The sequence below is a fragment of the Vollenhovia emeryi genome, unplaced genomic scaffold (genome assembly GCF_000949405.1).
Source record: "Vollenhovia emeryi isolate VEMERY1.0 unplaced genomic scaffold, V.emery_V1.0 DF939367.1, whole genome shotgun sequence".
NCBI classification, from domain to species: Eukaryota; Metazoa; Arthropoda; class Insecta; order Hymenoptera; family Formicidae; genus Vollenhovia; species Vollenhovia emeryi.
The window spans coordinates 65072-69330 of record NW_011966999.1 but is presented as its reverse complement, the minus strand read 5'-3'; the positions used below and the strand labels follow the sequence as shown (position 1 = coordinate 69330).

Below are 4259 nucleotides of genomic sequence, written 5' to 3'. Positions count from 1 at the left end.
AAAAATCATTGATGTTGTTATTTCTGTATATTATTTGAGTAAGAATAATTTCGCAAATCAATTATGTTCCGAGGGTTAAACGCGACCACGGTGGGTACATTTGTGCAAAAGCTAATTGTCAGACTTAAAATTAACGATCTTCATCACAACTAAACGTGTGTCGAGAGAGTACGGTTCTTGTAACAGCGTTGAATATATCTTTCAATATGCATATATTCTATAATACATTCAGCAGACACGGTGAGTACAGTGATCCCGACTTACATAATAAGATAGGGACGTTTCACGTCGTGTAACAGAAACGTGTAAAGAAATGTGATAAAAGGTTTGAAAAAAATAAACATGCAAAAGAGAGTACGAATGGAAATAAATATAAACCATTTACATACCATCTTCTTTACACAAATCAACTGAAATATATTTAAGGTATATTTTATCATCGTTAAATCATCACTGAACGTGTTCTTACTATCTCAAATATAGTAAACTCGATGCTACGCGGTGACTTTGGAGAAAAGCGGAGTTTGAAAATTTTGGCAGCAGATGCAAAATGGAGATACCGTTTCTACGAATATGTGACCGCTTCGTGCTGATCGAACGTACGCGAAATGTGCCGATCCAAGTTTCTTGCAAACTTCCTCGTTAAAGATCTGAATTCACCGTCAAATCGATAATACTGTAATAGTTGTGAAAATATGTATATTTCAAACGTATACTTCGTACATACATTTCCCATTGATCGAGCAAGTTTTACTTGATACACAGATACAAGAATGTAATGGACGTATCGGTGATAATAATCACAAGCAAAATGAAAACCAAACTCAACCCAGTACTGAAAAATCAAGCGCTATTCTAAAAATATCGCGCCCGTTATTTCATTTGTTTTCAAAAGCAATTTATTTGAGGATGACAGCTATTGATGTTTTCAAGCGATACCTAATGTTTGAAATATAAATTTAATAAAAAAAAGTAATAACTAGCCAGTTGGGTTGACTATAAGTTTTCCGTCTCAATTTTTAACCATTACAGGTGACAATAAGCAAACTCTCCTTTCGTAAAAAAAAAGGAATATTACAAAGACAGGAAAAAGCTGATGATAAAACTCTTTGACTAACTTTCCATGGAATTTGTGTCTACGTAATACAATGAGCCAGTCGCCGCACTATTTAAACGATATAACGTTTGCAATTTGGTACATATGGTAACTGTAAAAAAGTAGAAACATAAAGTTACGAAGCTCGAATGCGTGGCTATACGAATGCAAAAAGTTGACTGGCATTTCATAGAAAAGCGATAATATCATGTTAAAAAAGTTTTAAGAACGAATGTAACATAAATGTGTACCTAACATATCCTAATGGATGTCTGTATACATTTTATGTAACAGTGCTCAGCATTCCAACTAATGAACGATACTATAATTGAAAAACTGTAGGGTACACATATATATTTTAAAAGGGTAAAACCAACCCATTAACAAACGCTTTGTTGAAAATGAATTGTCTGCAAAACGCACTATAACGAAACCAAACTGAACTAACGAAAAACGAAAGCGCAACTTTTATTATCTCATATGTAAGGGGGGATAATGTACAGAAGCCTCTAGCGCATCTTTAATTGCATAAACACACGTAACGTGACTAGCAACATGGAGGAGAAAACAAAATCATTTGGATTTTCGGCGGTAAATAACGGCACATTGAGAACATCGAGCAAAAAATTTGCATTCTCCGCTTGCATCCATCCACTGCCAAATTATCATCGGAGAAATGAACACATAAAAGTACACGGCTGTTATAATTATCGCTATTACACGATACTAGGATTTACCGGGATGGTAAATAATTAGTGAAAATATAATGATTAGATGGCAGAGTTCTCTCGCGAATCTCATCATTATGTGCAAAATTCAAACTCCTTTGAACATATGTAAAGGTAATGTTTATCCGTAATTTTACTTGATAAACATGATAATCTCATTTCCTTAACAATATGGTATTTCAGCATTCGATAACTTATAACTACTGATTATTATTTACTTATATCACCAATTGAAATTAAGGATGTATACATAATACCAATTATAATAAATAAGAACTATTTCATACTTTCCGTCGAGAATAAAAGGTCTCTGTCGCATTGGAATTCTAGTTATCGAACTTTTCTTGGAGAAGCATAAGCTCAATATATGCTACATTCAATAATTAATCTTTTAATTATTAGTTTTAAGGTTAATAGTTTGTCACCTCGTGTGTTATTATTCTTTCAAGTTGCTTCACGCTTGTTTGTGTGATACAAGGCAAATTTGATTTCTCGCAATCCGCTTATAGCACAACGACAAGGTCCCCTGTGACTCGACGGCACCAGTTAACAATCCGCTTGCGCGCGGAAATGCAATCGCGGTAAAAGTCGAGAGATCTTGGCAGCAATTAACTCGGATATGATATCATGGGTAATTCCAGATCCATTAGCGTGCTCGGCGTGTGCGCGTCGCATACGAATCGCGAGCAAAGTTACACGAAGGAGGAGGACAGGGAGAGAGGTACATTTTTCGCGTATTTCAACGGGGTGATTACGAGATTCGCGACGGATAAACGTCCGTCTCGACACGATACGGTAATCGCTCGCGGCACGATCAGTTAGAACGTCCAAGAACATTGTGTAAGCAGCTAAGAACATCAACAGTCAACAGCTAAGTACGGCTACTTCGGTCTTCGCTAAATTTGCAAACGGGAAACGTTACCTTGCCCAGGGGTGTCGAAGGCTGGCCAGTCGGCGCCGGGTCCTTGATGTAGATATTCCACGTAGCGACACTATTGATGGCCTTATCAGAGGCATAACACCTCCACAGACACTGTATCAACATTGCGGCAGCTGGTATTTGCCGATTAAAGTGCTTTTGCCGTTGCTTCTGCTGTACCTTTAGCGCAAAGCCAGAACCTAGAATACCCTGTAAAAGAAATGCGAAAATACCAACTCACGAGGCACCGTACAACGGTCTGGTCGCGTGCAATTGTTTCGACTTCTTATCCCGAGCGACAAGTGGTTCATTACAAATGTGAAATTAAACTTCGAGTCCTTTTGTCAATGTTTCTTTTAGAAAAATGTCACGAAAGCTTAAAAGTTTCAAACGATTCAAACTAGACTTTTTGAAAATTAAAATTTAGAAAGAATTTAGAAAGAGGCAAATAGATATTTAGATATTATTACATTTAAAATAGACAAATATAGAATTATATTCCCTACAATTGAGTTTAAAGTAAATTTTGAATTCGAATTTGAGATTTGGTTACAAAAATATACAAAATGGAATCGTAAATTGCATCTTCTGAAATGGTGATTACATGTTTTTTTTACATTAATGACTTGATCTCTTATTACAGTACTATATTATTGTAATACTGTAGCTATAATAATAAATACCAGACATTCTGTATGTTGCAAAAGAAAGGAAAGACTATTCTTTATGATAACATACTTACAGCTGGAAGTGCGAAAAAAGATATGGCGAATACGCTGAAGCACGAGGCCACTATTTTTCCCATCCACGTTTGCGGAACTGTGTCACCGTAACCTATCGTCGTTACCGTTATCTGTAACACCGAAAAGCATCAAATACTTCTTATGTGCACAGAATTGCTCTGTACACACAATATCGTGTTTCTAATGATACCGAGTCTAATCCGGAAAGTTTTGTCGCATAAACCATTGGCATTTACTTTGGAAACCGTTTAAACCCAAGAAATATAATTAGTTGAACCTATTAATTAATACGCATTACACCCCAATAAATAATTTGTGCTGCCTGCGTACAGTTTCAATTATTTGCAGCGCTGCGAACATCGGTACCGATATTCCTATCACTCATCCATTGAAACGCATCGTTATCGCCACAATAAATTACGAATCGATTGTCTCTACGATCATTATTGTTCTTGAATTTTTTCCACGTGACCACGTATCGCGTATCCGTTTTTAAATCGCTTTTCTTCAGAGAATTGGTTTAATTTATTGCATGTTGTTGCCAGTTTTAAATTCTCTCTAATTATTAAACTGCACAGATTTTTACACTTAATTGGAAGGACGATTTGGCAAGAAGTAGTTGCAAAATTTAAGAAACACTTCGTTTATCTTTATAGACATAAATCATATTACTATATAAGTACCTGGTGTCTGTCTGTCTGTCTGTCTGTCTGTCTGTCTGTCTGTCTGTCTGTCTGTCTGTCTGTCTGTCTGTCTGTCTGACCGCGAACTCC

General features: G+C 36.2%; 1 protein-coding gene across 1 annotated transcript in view; it reads right to left on the bottom strand.

Moving 5' to 3' along the window:
* Nucleotides 1-4259, bottom strand: part of LOC105558197 (potassium voltage-gated channel subfamily KQT member 1) — a 75890-nt gene that overhangs the window by 16077 nt on the left and 55554 nt on the right. Inside the window, exons 9-11 of the mRNA XM_012005761.1 lie at nucleotides 3486-3596; nucleotides 2697-2953; nucleotides 1635-1750 (exon numbers count right to left, since the gene is read on the bottom strand). Coding sequence (XP_011861151.1) covers nucleotides 1635-1750; nucleotides 2697-2953; nucleotides 3486-3596 — 484 coding nt within the window. The remainder of the gene's footprint in view (nucleotides 1-1634; nucleotides 1751-2696; nucleotides 2954-3485; nucleotides 3597-4259) is intronic.